Consider the following 14,819-nt stretch of genomic DNA (forward strand, 5'->3'; position numbering starts at 1 on the left):
GTTCATTAACAAATTTCAAGTGATTTTATTTTTAAACGTGTGTTGGAAGGGGGGGAACGGGGTGAACGGGGTATGTAACTGGAGAGGATAGTGAACATTTACTGGGTAAAGAAACGGGGGCAGGTTCAGCTTCTCTGTAAACAAACTTAATAGTCACAGGTTACCCTGCTCACTCAGGAACCTAGCTTTCAAAGCCTCCCGGATGCACAGCGCATCCCGCTGGGCTCTTCTAATCGCCCGGCTGTCTGGCTGGGCGTAATCAGCAGCCAGGCTATTTGTCTCAACATCCCACCCCGCCATAAAGGTCTCCCCCTTGCTCTCACACAGATAGTGGAGCACACAGCAAGCTGCAATAACAATGGGGATATTGGTTTCGCTGAGATCAGAGCGAGTCAGTAAGGTTCTCCATCTCCCCTTGAGACGTCCAAAAGCACACTCCACCACCATTCTGCACTTGCTCAGCCGGTAATTGAAGAGTTCTTTTTCAGTGTCCAGGGCGCCTGTATAGGGCTTCATGAGCCAGGGCATTAGCGGGTAGGCTGGGTCCCCGAGGATGACTATAGGCATCTCCACATCCCCAAGAGTTATTTTGTCGTCCGGGAAGTAAATACCTTCCTGCAGCCGTCTAAACAGACCAGAGTTCCTGAAAACACGAGCGTCATGAACCTTGCCCGGCCATCCGACGTTGATGTTTGTAAAACGTCCCCTATGGTCCACCAGTGCTTGCAGCACCATTGAAAAGTAGCCCTTTCGGTTAATGTACTGGCTGGCCTGGTGGTCCGGTCCCAGGATAGGGATGTGAGTTCCATCTATAGCCCCACCGCAGTTTGGGAATCCCATCGCGGTGAAGCCATCTATGATGACCTCCACGTTTCCCAGGGTCACTACCTTTGAGAGCAGTAGCTCAATGATTGCGTTGTCTACTTGCATCACAACAACCCCCACGGTAGATTTGCCAACGCCAAAGTGGTTCGCGACTGACCGGTAGCTGTCCGGCGTTGCAAGCTTCCAGAGGGCTATGGCCACTCGCTTCTGGACACTCAGGGCTGCTCGCATCCGGGTGTCCTTGCGCTTCAGGGCAGGGGACAGCAACTCACAAAGTTCCATGAAAGTCCCCTTCTGCATGCGAAAGTTTCGCAGCCACTGTGATTCATCCCAGACCTGCAGCACTATGCGGTCCCACCAGTCCGTGCTTGTTTCCCGGGCCCAGAATCGCCGTTCCACAACATCAACATGACCCATTGCCACCATGATGTCCTTGGCACGGGGTCCAGTGCTTTGTGACAGGTCTGTGCCACTCTCAGACTTCAGGTCCTCACCGTGCTGCCGTAGCCTCCTCGCCTGATTTCTCAGGATCTGCCTCTGGGAAAGGTGGATGATAAGCTGCGAGGTGTTGACAACGGCCATAACTGCAGCGATGGTCGCAGTGGGCTCCATGCTTGCAGTGCTGTGGCGTCCGTGCTGTCACTGACCAGAAAAGTGCGCGAACTGATTTCCCGCCGGCGCTTTCAGGGAGGGAGGGCGGGAGTGATGGTTGGATGACGACAGTTACCCAAAACCACCCTCGACACATTTTTTCCCCCAGAAGGCATTGGGGGCTCGACCCAGAATTCCAATGGGCAGCGGGGACTGCGGGAACTGTGGGATAGCTGCCCACGGTGCACCGCTGCCAATGTCGACGCTTGCCCCGTTAGTGTGGACTCACAAAGTCGAATTACTGTCCTTAGTGTGGACACAGACGTTCGACTTTGTAATATCGATTCCACATATTCGATTTAAGTAAAATCAAACTACTCTCGTAGTGTAGACATACCCCTAGTCTCTGAGGAGTGCTGTTCTGTGGTTTATTAGTCCCCATCTCCATTGTGGTGTCGAGAAGATGCTAACCCAAACACAGAAAGAATAAGAACATAGAAATTTTCATAGTTAAGGAGACCAAAGGGCTGTCTTGACCAGTATCCTGTCACTATCAGTAGCCAGTGTTAGAGTTTTCAGGGAAAGGCTTAAAACCCCATCATGTACCTAAATGTGTAATGCTATGCAATGGAAGGAAATTTCCTACTGATCCCAAAGAGTAATCACTGTACTTCTTGAAGTATATTTATTGGTAGTCCTTGAAGTTTTATCCTAGGTCATGTAATGGCAGATGCTACTTTTATTTTTTCCTTTTTTAGTATAAATGTGATAAATCTTTCTTTTAACTCTTACTAAACTATTTGCCAATATCCTGTGGCAGTGAGTTCCACTGATTATATATTGTGTGATTAAAGTTTTCCCCTTTTATCCATTTTAAGTGTTATTGCCTTTTAAATTTCATTTGAATGCCATTTTGTTCTGATATTATGGAAAACAGTAATTTTTAGCAGTGCTCAGCTGGATTTTCTGTTCATTCGTTATTTTATATGCTTCAGTCATATTTTATTTTATTTTTCTCCTTTCAGACTCAGATCGAGTTTAGGTTTCTGCCAGTTGAAGCTGGCAGAAATCCAGGTGCAGGGCCCCAGTGGCAAAAAGTTTAGTGAGGTGGAAAGGATGCAGCAGTGGAAAGGAGGTGACGTGAAAAGTACCAGCCAGAAAGGGGGCATGAGAGAGAGTGCACTGATTCAGCATATCCCCTCAGCAGTGTATGCTAATAGGGCTCCTATAGAGTCCTCAGCAGAAATTACAGCTGCCCTCCCACATCAGAAATCCGGAAGGAAGAAAGACTGTGATACCGCTGCCTGGCCTCCCTTGGGGTGAATCACCTTTAGAGTGCAGTGTCTCTCCTGGTGCAGATATATCAATAGATCAATGTAAATCATTATAGTATTAACCTGTACTAAGGTTGAGTAACACTTTCCACTATAACAATTGATGCAATTGTTTTTATGAAGAGCTCTAATGTCTCCTTGCTAAATTCATGGTAATCCATTCAGATTTGGTTGGGTTATGAAAATTCAAAAATCACCATCCCCTGTCTGTGGTTGGCACAGTACACCTTGTGCTTGGAAGCATCCCCAAAACCATCCACATTCTTTGTGTGCACCCACCTGGAGGTCTCACTTCAGCATGTCACACAGAGGTCAAACTCCAGATGGAGCACAGACAAAATGGATTGTCTGCATCCTCCTCCTCCTCCAGCTGCCACCTACCCTCTATTAAAATATCCTTTAGCCTAGGGGAAGGCGCCCTGTTCTGGGAACCATGAGTTCCAGACTTATAACTTTTAGCTTATGCTAGTAACTCTATCCCCTTAATTTTAGGCCTTGTCTCCACTTACAGCACATTACCTACATTGATGGGAGAGCATCTCCTGTCATCACAGGTACTTCACCTCCCCAAGAGGCTGTAGCTATGTTGACAGGAGAAGCCTTCCCATCGACATAGCACTGTCTATGCTGGGGGTTAGGTTGGTATAACTACATCACTATGTCCACATCCCTGAGCGACGTAGTTATACCGACATAACTAGTGTAGACCGAGCCTTATTAAGCAAGGACTCACACTCCACTGAGAGGCCACACAACCTGAGCCTAGAATCCAAGTCCCATCCCGGTAGCCACACTGCCTCTCAAAAAGGGCATGTCATATCTTGGGCCTTCTATATGCCATCTGAAAAAGCAAGGTTACTTGTGCATGAAACCCTGTTTCTGAGTTTGTGTTGACTTTTGTGTGGCCTGGTTCACACAAGTTAACAGTTTTCTCCAGCTAATGTAGTTTGTCTCTTAGCTTAACATGTAAAACCTGTGCAGAATGTTCATAGTTCAGCCTTGTTGCTGTTACATGGTGGCGATGTTGTCACAGTTTCTCATAATAGAATTTGGCTCTGCCTTTTAAAGAAATACCTGGAAATTAAAAAGGGAGGGAAACTACATTAAAGTAAAGGTCCTCAGGCAGCAAAGTCAAGCACTCAAAATTCAGGTTTCCTGGGCAACCTTAATTCCAGCATTTTCTAAATTCCGCTCCCTTGGGTATTTACATTTTGATTCCGTCTTTAATGACATTATCACATATTATTTTTATTCACAGGACCCTTGCTTCATTTAGTGCACAGGATGGATGGTGCTCAGTGAGTGAATGAGGGTTGTGTAGTGACAGAGGCTATCAACTATAGGACCCCTGTCGCATTCACTGCACACCTTCCAACTTCTGCAAGAAATAAGATGAGAAGAAAAAGCATGCTTTTGTGATTGAGGCAAGTGAATCACACTCAGAATTAGATTCTATCCAGGCCTCTGCAGCTTTTTACTAAAACTTCACTAAATGAATGTTCCTCACTTTCTGAGTACGCAACCTGAGACAACTGCAACTGCAGTCAGTGGGAGCTGGGGATGCTCAGCCGCTCTGGCAGTTGGGCAGCATGAACACAGGTTTGGAAATCAGGAGTTCTGAGTTGTAATGCTGGCTCTGCTACTGATGCTGTAAATTGGATCAGTGAAGTTACTGTGTCCTCTTGCCTCAGTCACTCTGCCTGTAAAATGGGGATAGTACTCCTCTCTCATTTTGCATGGGAGTTGTGAAGATAAATTCATGAATGTTTATGAAACACTTGGATACTATGGAGATGAGGAAATTAATAATTCCATATTAATTGCAAGTTTTGGATCATGTGAGTAAGTAAGGCCAAGGGCCACACATTAAATTATGGGAGTAATAAGAAATATTGAACAGCTGCCTTACACCCGGAGCACCATCCATCCTGTACATTGAATGAGATAAGGGTCCTATGGAAAAAACAGTATGTGATCATGTAATTAAAACACAAGGGGACCAAATTAAGGTTACACAGGGAACCTTAATTCTGGCATTTCCTAACTTTTAGGTTGACAAGTCAAGCACTCAAATAACATTCTTCCAATGTATTTTTAACCTGTCATATTATGAATACAATAGCAGCATATTAATTAAACATGCTTTAAAAGTAATGAGCCTAGTTTTCACATCTGGGTACCTGAAGCTAGCCAGTACAGATTTATATTTATGCACTTAATCTGACACTCGTAGGCAGCTAATTTGGTAGGTACATATCTAAGTGTCAGTATAAGAGCTTAAGTTTAGTCTCCCATTTTTGAAAAATCCCCTCCTTTTCCCCTTCTAAGGCTTTGTCTTCACTACCCGCCGATCCGGCGGGTAGCAATCGGTTTTTCGGGGATCGACTTACCGCGTCTAGTGAAGCCGCGGTAAAATCGATCCCTGATTGCTCTGCCGTCGACTCCGGAAATCCACCTCGGCAAGAGGCGGCAGCGGAGTCGGCGGCAGCGCGGCAGCGGTCGACTTTCCCGCGTCCTCACCGCCAGGTAAGCCGACCTAAAATACGCAACTTCAGCTACGGTATTCACGTAGCTGAAGTTGTGTATCTTAGGTCGGACCCCCGCTGCAGTGTAGACCTAGCCTATAAACTGCCAAAAATGACATTGACTTAAATAACAATTGAAACAATGTCTTTAAAAATATTAGATTGCAATTAAAGGGAAAAAAGAGACAAACCTTTCAATGACAAGTCTTAACATTAAGATTTAAATGACATCTTGAAACTACATGATTATGATTGGCATTATGGTAATTAAATAATCACAGGGCCTTTATTATTGTGCTATTACATTGCTCTCCTAAACCAAATATCAAGGATACCTGATTTTTAGTAAGTTCAGAGCAGTTAAGACAAGTGGGCCAGATTTAAACTCTTACTCCTGTTCAGTAGGTACTTACTCCAGGAGTGGTCCCATTGACCGACTGGGGGAGTAAGGTACTATTTCACATGAGTAAATGTCTCAAAATTTGGATCTAAAGCAACTGGCCTCAGACTAGAATGTGATTTAACAGCTGATTTATCTTTAAGCCACTTATTTGTCATTCTCAAATTAACAAAGATGCAATTCCTTAATATATCTATGATAAGATTCAATTTGTGCACACACACTGGGTAATTGCATGAACAAACTGGTATTTAGAAAATACCTGATTTGAAGGCATAAAACCCTTTAGATATGCGTAGAGCTGGGACTTCTGACAAAACAGAAATGTACACACATTTTGCAGATGCAATTATGCACCCAAATTTGAAAATTTGTCTCAATATTTGTTCAGGGTCAGGATTCGCTTCAGAAATTTCTTGATGGGCGTGAATAAAGCAGGCTTGCAAGCTCAACTAAATTCAGGAAACAGCCCTTGTGAAACTTAATGTATTAGTTCATAGAGTAAAGATGTTTTCTCCCTTGAGAAGCCCTCCTGTAAACAGGGGAGCTTTAGCTTCTCCAGCTCTTTTCTTAATAAGATCTACAAAGTGATTTGCTTTGGATTCTAACAGGCCACATTCAGGTGATGTTTAATTTAGACTGGATGATATGTAAGAAAGAACACCTCATACTCACACTCCTTCTCAGTTACTCTCAGTCTAAGGGAATTAGGTAACAGTCTAAGGAAGTGTAATTTACATACTGAGAGTGAAATCCTATGTAATTTACGTATTGAGGGTGGCAAATCTTCCATTGACTTCAGTGGGGCCAGGATTTCAGCCTGAGCATTCAGCAGAAGGTTTAAGTTAAAGTAGGTTAGGATCATTATAAATTACACCTTCCAGCTTTTTGGCATGTAAACTACACTCACTTAGACTCCCTTTGGCATTAGAAGAGTGGGTATGTGAGGATCATTGAGAAGATACCCACCCACAATTACAGAACACCTGTGAATGTGGTCTGTAAGTCTGAAGGAGTCTAAATAAGTGAGTATGTCTAAGGGAGCCTAAAGGACGTTTGGGTACCTTCCATCCTAAAATAACTGCCTTTTATAATTTTCTTCAGAGCCGACAAACAGTGACTTACTGATACCTGTATAATTGCAATGAGCCATATGCTACTTATGAAAAGCAATGCAAGAAGACATCCATAAAAATATATGTACCTATAAAATATACCTGGGACAACTTCTTTGTAAAGCCCCTAACTTGGCCCCACATTCTATATCAGAAAAATAATCAGAGAAACCAGATTACAGAGTTTAAATACAGTTTGTAATGCACTATACTCTACCAGTCAATGCACATAATGTACTTTCCTTACTTCCAGTGATGGCTCATCCAGTAAATCATTAATCTCTTTTAATTTATTATAATGTTTTGAAAAATATTTAAGATAAAAGAAAAGACATGTCAAACTTGTATAATATCCTTTCACCTAAAGAGCTGAATCACAGCCTGACAGCTCATAAAAACTAGCCTATCCTTGGCCATCAAATAGGAGCAGGGATTTGATAATTACCTTTTAATTGGTGAGGCCACTACTGGAAAGCTGTTTACAATTTTTGTGTCCAAACTTTAAAAAGGATGTTGAAAGCCAATTACACTTCTGTCTTTCACTGTTTGATACCATAACCTGGTGCTGAACGAACTGAATTGAATGCCTAATCTGATTTGTAATTAGTTTGTGTTTGGGACGAAGAGTGGGACTGTACAATTGTCTAATTATCACAGTTCATTAAGCATATATTCCTAAAAAAATTAAACCAAATCCAGATGCATACTTGATTTTGATTTTGGAGTGAATTGGAAAGATATCATCTGATAAAGAATTGAAGTTCCCAGGTGTCTTTTATTGATGATGGTGATATTTTGCACTTATGTTCAAAACTCTGTACAAATTTTGGGCCCAATCCAGCTCCCACTGAAGTCAATGGGAGGACTCCCACAGATTTCAAGGGAAGCAGGAGCAGCCCCATTTACTACTTATGGGTTCGTTATTCCTGTGTATGGGAGAAGAAACTCACTCATGGATTTACTTACCATTCTTCTGGAAGGGATAGCAATTGAAGATTCTCTGAGATGTGTTAGAAGCCAGAGCCATCCCTTCTCTCTGGAGTGGCAGAGGGTTCAGGTCCCAAAACTTGAAGCTTCCCCAAGACTCACTGGAAGCCAGAGAAATCCGTATGGAGGTGTTGTGCCCTTTAACTATCTTCCACCACCTCACCCCATGGCAGTTTGGCTCTTCCCTTATTTCCATGGCCTTGCCAACTGTTGTTGCACCCCAAACACCTCTTTAGAGAAGGCCTCACTGAATGAGTAGGTTGGGAACTCATATACGTTCCTTGCTGATCCACTGTGCATTAACTTTGCACCAAGCTATCGTGTGGGCATGTTAGTGGCAGGAGCGACTAGTTCAACAGTGAGCTGCTGTCTTCCTAGCTCCCCATCCTTCCTCCGCATCATCTTCTCTCCCCACTCCTGGAAATGATCCCCACAAACGATGGAGATCTGGAGGGTGATGGTGCCCAGATAGGACGGTGTTTAGTGTGGTTTAAATGCATAGATAGATAATATAGAGATAGATGTTCACCCTGACAGCTCAACTACTAGACCAAAGAGAACTATGAGAATACTGATCATCAGGCCTGGGCACTAAGCTTTTGGGAGAATCCTCATGAGGGTTCATCAGTCCTGCAAGAATATGTAGCTGTTTGGTGAGAATTCTTCAAAATTTGGCCCATTCTTTGGGGAAAATATTTTCTGAGAGGAACAATGCCATCTGTGGATTACACAGATTGTTCACTGCACAGATTTCCAGCCAGTATGTTACTCGTGTATGGACATTGTTTTTTCTTAGAGGGAAAGTACAATAAATCATTATTTATATTTTTATTATTTGTAGTTAGGAACAATCAAAATTATTTTAAAAAAAGAATTACATGGACTTTAATGTCAATTTTGGGTCTAACTAAACTATGTCACAGTTATAGACAGGTTCTGGTTAACCATAATGCATGAGAAGGAGGTGAGTAAGGGCAGGTGGAAGCAAGGCTATGCTTTTGCTCTTCCCCTTCCCTTGTGCCTCAGTTGAAAAGTATTTGCTAACAGTTTATGTAATTTGAGTCAGTTCCTTGGACGTTGGCGTTTCAGGGAGAGAGGTGATGGATAATCTCAGTCAGTTTGGCATTCTAGACAGGCTGTACCCACTGAGTATCAGATTTAATATCTACATGGATCACTATCAGATATTTGTCAAACAGTGTTATACCAGATGGTGAAGGTATTTATGGCATCATCATGTAAGGGTATTTGTTTAGATGTTTTTAAAGTAAGAGGCTAAACCAAAAAAATTGAAAAATGGATATAAAGCTTTATCTATGAAATATGTAGCCACTCTAAGCCGACTGGAGAGAGCTCTCCCATTGACTTAATTAATCCACCCCCAATGAGTGGCAGTAGCTAGGTCAGTGGGAGAAGCTTTCCCACCAACAAGGCGCTGTCCACGCTGGCGCTTCTGTTGGTGTAACGTATGTTGCTCGGGGGGTGGATTATTCACACCCCTGAGCAACATAAATTATACCAACATAAGTGGTAGTGTAGACATAGGGATAGGTATTGGAGGGCTTCCAATGTTCCAGCCTTAATAGCAAGCAGGAAAGATATGGGATTGTTCCTGAAATAAATGCTCAGGGCTCTTAGGTCAGGTATGAAAAACCTTGCAGATTTAACGATCATATGGATATGAAGATAGAAGAATACTATTGTGTAAGCACAATAAGGTATGGTCCACTGGATACTATATCACAATGCAATTGTATGTATTTTGCAATACTATAAAAACTATCAACAGCTGTAAGTTAATTATGATGTGGAATTACAAAGAGTATAGTGCTCATCTCCTAGTATCTGTTCTAGAACTATCTGCAATGCAGAAATTAAAAAGTCAAAACAAAAGGATGGAAATAGCAGTTTAAAAAGGAGCTAATATGTGGTGATTGTCCTGATAAAAGCGCACACATTCCTGTACAGAACGTTTGTTTTCTAAAGAAAAGATTAATATCATTATAGCTATGTACAAAAAACTGTATTCAGAGTTGGTTTAAAGGGACATAATCGATTTAAATTTGGGCCAAATTTTAAATTTTATATTAAATACGTAAGCTTTATAAAACCTAAGACTAATAAAAATAGGCTTCTCCAATTAGGATGATCCAATGAAAACAATATTTTTGAATGTAAATATTCTCCTGAAGTGTTCAAAATCCAAATGCTGCAGCACTGAGAACCTGAATGTGAAACTGGCTGGAAACAAAAGAAAAATGGGATTAGAGATTTTTCATTGTCCAAACTAAAAAAACCCACAAAAAACAAAAAGGTAAAAATAGGGCATAAGTAGTGACAAATATATTTGATTTTAAGACATTATTATAACAAATAATAAAATTTGCTTCTATGCAATATGTGATTTTTAGTTGACAGTGTCTCTTTAACATTAACACTAGTAGTCAATTCAAAAATATTTTTTTCAAACAGAAATATTATATTGGTGTAATCGTTTTCCATTAGATTTTTGTTTTTTGGCTCATATGCTGTACAACACAAATACAGATAGCCTGTTTGATATCATTTGGCGTTTATAAAAAGCTTTATTCATGTCAGTCATCAATTTGAACTAATTGTGCTTGCACTGCAGTATTAAAGAGTTTATAATTAATATAAAATAGATTAAGAGGTTTTAAAATAATTAACAAAAATATCTGAGCTCTGTGGGAGCTCTGATGTGAATACAGTTAGTCATGTGTATAAGTATTTGCAGGATCAGGCCCAAAAAGTATGCTCAGTTGTACAAGGCTTAGAGACACTGGATCCAATCCTGCAAGATGTGAAATGTCCTACCTACCACTGAAGTCCATGGAAACTGATGGTGTTCACTAACTCAAATGTGGGCCCACTGTTCGCATTTCTGCTGTTAATGTTTGTGTGAGCATCTTCTTCCTAAACGTCTATTTATATTTTTGTCATGAATATTTCTTCTGCAATGCAACTTGATATACAAGGTTTCAGCACAGGAACAAATATATTATTTACCACATTTGAAAAAATATCCATTTAACAGTTTTATACTTCATATTGCAGTAGTAGAAAGAGAGAATACCTTTGTCATTTCAGAAGTGTATTTCCATCCTACTGAAATCTTTTTTAAAAATATAAATGGAATATGTATTGCCAAAATCCAGTATTTCTGTTTACTTCAATGATTATCTTGTACAAATTAAAATGTACAGGCTATAAATTTTCTTTTAAGCAAGGTAGTTGTTTATCTTAATATACCTACCTGACGTGATCCAGCTCCCATTAAAGCCATTGGCAGTCTTTCCACTGATTTGAAGGGGTGTTGGATAGGATTATGTATTGATCCTACAAAGTGGTAGGTGCTTCTGAGACGTACCGATCACTCTCAGCTCTTATTGACTTTAATGGGAGTTGAGGGTGCTCTGCACCTTGCAAGATCATGTCCAATAAGTGGCTAAAACTCAGTAATATTTTCTCATCCTTGGTTGGATCTTTTTTCAAAATGCAAGATATGGACTGGACCACATATCTCCTCAAATACAAAAGCCTTTGTTGATCATTTTTATCATCCATATTAAGGACCCAGTCTTTCAAACACTTACACATAAGAATAACTTGACTCACATGATTAGACCCACTGAACTCAATGAGACTATTTTGGGGGCTTAAGAGCTATTTAAGTGGTCTTGGGCTGATCCCTGTTTAGGTGAAAATTTCACCTTATAGTACATTTTCCCCCGTATGAACACAGATCAGATTTGTGGGGAAGGAATAATACAATAACAACCCCTGAAAGTATATGTGAATAATATATGTGTACATATATATTTATAGAATTTATATATGTATACATATATGTACACAACATTATTAAACAATACTCATCAAAATACTGTCTAAGGATAAATGAGCATATTTTGTTGACCTTTTACTGCAGAAATTTTCTTTTCTTTTCTTTTTTTTTAAGTTCTAATAAAAGCTCTCTCCCCAGGTGCTATTTCCCAGTTGTTGTTTGCACTGAGTCAGCCTGGCTTGAGAGATAGGGGGGAATCCATTACAGACCAAAAGATAGTCTTTTCTCACATAATCATTTCTTCAAATTGATGTTCTCAGCTGGGGACATTTTGGACATAAAGAATTAAGTCCTGTGCTTCCTCTGCTCACTGTGGAACAAAAATGAACTGCTTCAGTATCAGTATTTGCTCATAATTATTTCTCTTCTACTTAACCCCCAAGGTTAAATTCGCTAACTGAAAAGGCGTGTTAACAGTTAATCTCGATGTGTGTCAAAAAGCTGAGCTCATTGCACTGGATAATTCCCCCCAGGGATTGTGCTGTAGAATACAGCACCATTTGTTGAGCTGTTTGATAGAAAGAAAGAAAGCTTAGTATGGAGGAAATGGTTTACAACACTGCTTTTTGAGGGAAGGGGCATAATCACATGAGGTTGACTGTAACACAGGTAGAGTATGCAAGGTTTTATTAATCATAGTTCACTGGTGCTTTTGTGTGTATTTTCTGGTGAATTAACACTGTATTGTGGGCTTCAGCAGATTTAAGAAAACATTATGACTCTGTTTATTGTCCATTATCACAATCCTCCCAAAAATATTTATAGAAACATAGTTCTGTGGTGCACAAAACATCCAGGCTACCATCACTAATACATCTTTTGTTCATCACAACAACCCATGCATATAATATTGGTTAGGGATCGCTACGTCGACTTGTTTGCAGAGAAACCCAAAGTCTTCCCCAGTTTTTCATCCTATAAATGTCATTGTCTTGCCATTATTGTGCTCAGAAGAGTGAAAGAATATCTGTGAGACACAAGTCACCTATTTTGTAGTTTGCAATGTCTTCAAAATTCACCCCAGAGCCTGATTCTTGTACATGGGAGGGCAATACTCTGCTGCCATGTTGTCTGCTCTTAACTGTTTGATCCTGTCAATTAGGTCTACATGGCATTTTGCTGAGTCCCATTAAGATGGGTGTTTAAAAAAATAAGCTTATATAATGACTCATAACTTCTTTTTTTAAGATATCAAGATCATCATTTGGAATCATTATCAATAATGGTCCAACCTTGATGATCTTACTTAGTTTACTACACTCAACATTCAGGCAAACTCCCATCAAAGCCAATGTGAGTTTGCCTCACTAAAGACTGTATAAAAAATGAGGACTTCAAGATTTAGCCCATTGGCTATAATTGAGACCCTGAAATTCAGTGACATATCAGAGGCAAAGATAAGAGGTTTCAGGAGCATTTCAGCTTGAACTTTTCAAAAGAATCCACTATTACCTAGTACCTACAGAATATTTAAGGTCTTTAACATCACATAGTTCCAGAGCTGTGAAATCACATTCTAGCCCATAGAATCTATGTCACTCAGTACACAAGTACTTGCTGTTTAGCTGTCTCTTCAATTGTTTGATGTTCTTCTCTGAAAATGTATGCATGCACCATGTGACATTTCTTTTTTCCCCCCCATGCATGCAGCCACCTAATGCTGGGGACAAGGATGACCAAACACTGACGGTAAGCAGCAGTTTGTATTTTTATGTCTGGGCATTTGTTTCTGGAAGGTGTGGGCAAGACAAATCTTACTTTGCTTTGGCACACTTCAGCATTTTAATAAACTTATCATCCTTCCCCACCCCCAATGCTGCTATACAATTAAAAATAATTAAGTTCCAGTGTTAAAATGACAAGTTAATTCTGGTATTCAGTTTCTATAATTTTTCATTTGGCACCAAGAATTAATGTATGTGCCCTGTACATGCTTTCATTGAAAACAGAATATTTCCTTCAGCTGTTTTTTTTTTTAATTGGTTTGTCAGGGGCTTGTTAGTTTTACAAATTGTTGGCTCTGATTATTATTTATTATCCAGCCAAATGGAATGTTTTGTGAATATTGCCATCCACAAAATGGCTGTATTCTCTAAGAATCTTATGGCTGTACAACTGCAGCTACTGTTATACTATATAATTATTGGCACAGGAAAGAGAGTCTCTTCTAGGTGTTTATAAGCCTGTTAAAATATATTAAAGATGTTTTATTTTAGCTCTATTATTTTGTGTGTCTGTGCATGCACATGTGTGCACATTATTTATCATCATTCTGAAAGTCCTTTATTTTTTCTCCAACCTTGCCAACAGCATCTGATGGAAAACCATAGGCAGAGGCACACATTGTTACTATAACTGACCTAAGGCCTGTCTAAGATGCTATCGTATAAATGGGGTATTTTTTTAACCTTTCTCTACATCGTTTTGATTATATCAAATGGTCTGTAATGGACTGCAGGCCTTCGAAATGAGAAGCTGGTGTACTTCAGGACAGAGCTAGATCATTCCACAATGAAACTAAAGATTGCCATGACTGTCAACTGCTCTTTCTCTCCCCTAAAAGAATCCCCTCTAGGTTTTAACTTGACAAATTTAGCACATAATGTCTACACTGCCTTGTCTATGCTAGACTTTTAGAACATATTAGTTACACATTCTAACAACGCACCCTTAAATCCTAGGCTGGACAAAGTTAGAGGGGTCAGTTGATTTGCCCAACGAGTCAGGGGGAGTCTGTGGCAGAACCAGGAATTGAAGCCACATCTCCTGAGTCCCAGTCTACTGATGAATGACCCCAGTGGATCCTTTGGGATGAAAGGGGGTGTATACGTGACATTACTTAGTACAAAATGTGACCGGTGGAAATTAGAAATGTTTTCACTGGGAGATGAATACAGCTCATAGTGTAACTGGATCCATTCTCAAGAAAAGGCTAAATTCCTTTTCTTTTTTCATTCAGACCAAGCCACGTCTCCAGCGAGGCGGGAGCTCTGCATCTCTCCACAACAGTCTAATGAGAAACAGCATCTTTCAGCTTATGATTCACACACTCGACCCACTTGCCGAAGGTATCCCAATAAATTTTTTTTCTTTCTCTGATGTAGAAAACAAAACAAAAAAAGATTTTCCCCTTTACTCACAAAAATGTTGTTTGTATCTGAACTACTTTCTCTTTGG

General features: G+C 40.3%; 1 protein-coding gene across 1 annotated transcript in view; it reads left to right on the forward strand.

Moving 5' to 3' along the window:
* SLC24A2 (solute carrier family 24 member 2) overlaps positions 1 to 14,819 on the forward strand; it is a 174,692-nt gene that overhangs the window by 82,591 nt on the left and 77,282 nt on the right. Inside the window, exons 2-3 of the mRNA XM_065406686.1 lie at positions 13,293 to 13,331; positions 14,602 to 14,710. Coding sequence (XP_065262758.1) covers positions 13,293 to 13,331; positions 14,602 to 14,710 — 148 coding nt within the window. The remainder of the gene's footprint in view (positions 1 to 13,292; positions 13,332 to 14,601; positions 14,711 to 14,819) is intronic.

Source organism: Emys orbicularis, chromosome 6 (genome assembly GCF_028017835.1).
Source record: "Emys orbicularis isolate rEmyOrb1 chromosome 6, rEmyOrb1.hap1, whole genome shotgun sequence".
NCBI lineage: Eukaryota > Metazoa > Chordata > Testudines > Emydidae > Emys > Emys orbicularis.